Genomic DNA, 1,143 nt, shown 5'->3' with positions numbered 1-1,143 from the left:
CTCCAGTGTGAGCACATCTATGTAGCTAGCAACACGCTAGCCACGCCCAATCCAGTAATGGTTACCACACAAAGCTCAGATCTGGTCCACTTCCTGAAATCACCACCCTGACCCCGTAGACCCAGCAGAACGTGGTGAACCACACATGAGCCTATATTCAGAGTCAAGTCCCACCCTGGATATGATGTCWTAGAAACAAGGAAGTAAGTTCTAGAAAACAGTTTAAAACAGTTACAATTGATCAAAAAGTATAAAAWTATAGGTGTGCATCTAAAATGCAGTGAGTCAGTCACAGAACAGGCAACAGATTCCATCAGACGATGATGGTAGTTTAAAGCCCGGCCTGTGAGAGGCAGCAGGCCACATGCCATCCTTCAGGTGCTTTGAGCTCTGATCAGTTCCTGACGTTTTGTGTCGTTCTGTTTGCAGCTATCAGAGCCGCAGGTCCACACTCATCACCACAACACGAGCCCTGTAATGGCTGAGACCGAGGAAGAGACGGAAGATGCAGCCGAGCTCAGCACAGATGAAGAGTATTTACCTGCTGGTGAGCGCAGTCCCATGGCACCGCCCACACCCACAGTGCCCAAGGYCCAGAATCCACCAAACAGGAGCAGTGATGCTGCAGAGAACGTCTCCGACAAAGACTGCGTTCAGTGTCCCGTCTGCTTCAAGTCCTTCAAGAGCAAATACTACCTGAAAGTCCACAACAGGTACAGAGTTCACCTCACACCACTTCCTGTGGAGAAACCTCCACTGTTCAAAAATCAGATTTATTAAACACAACTTGTGGAGTCCCGCAGGGGTCAGTGTTGGGCCCCAAATTATTTAATTTGTATATAAATGACATATTTAAAGTATCAGAAATAATAAAATACATTATTTTTGCAGATGATACCAGTATCTTCTGTACTGGAGAAAACATCCAACAACTCTCAGAGGTGGTCACTACAGAAATGAAAAAAACTAACACTTTGGTTTAAAAACAATAAATTATCGTTAAATTTAGATAAAACCAAATTTATGGGTTTTGGAAACCGTAATAAACAAGACAATAAGACAATTAAAATAACTTTTGATAATGTTGATTTAGAACGAGTCCAGAGATCAAGTTTTTGGGTGTTATACTGGATGATAAATTTA

At 42.9% G+C, this 1,143-nt stretch overlaps 1 protein-coding gene across 1 annotated transcript in view; it reads left to right on the top strand.

The window, feature by feature from the left end:
* Window positions 1-429: 429 nt before the first annotated feature.
* The window catches only part of zbtb48 (zinc finger and BTB domain containing 48), a gene marked incomplete at its 5' end in the record, with an annotated part of 15,276 nt that continues 14,562 nt past the window's right edge, over window positions 430-1,143 (top strand). The window contains 1 exon segment of the mRNA XM_014030894.1: window positions 430-713. Coding sequence (XP_013886348.1) covers window positions 430-713 — 284 coding nt within the window.

Source organism: Austrofundulus limnaeus, unplaced genomic scaffold (genome assembly GCF_001266775.1).
Source record: "Austrofundulus limnaeus strain Quisiro unplaced genomic scaffold, Austrofundulus_limnaeus-1.0 Scaffold1136, whole genome shotgun sequence".
Taxonomy (NCBI): Eukaryota; Metazoa; Chordata; class Actinopteri; order Cyprinodontiformes; family Rivulidae; genus Austrofundulus; species Austrofundulus limnaeus.
The sequence above is the reverse complement of the archived record's forward strand: the minus strand, read 5'-3'. Positions and strand labels throughout refer to the sequence as shown.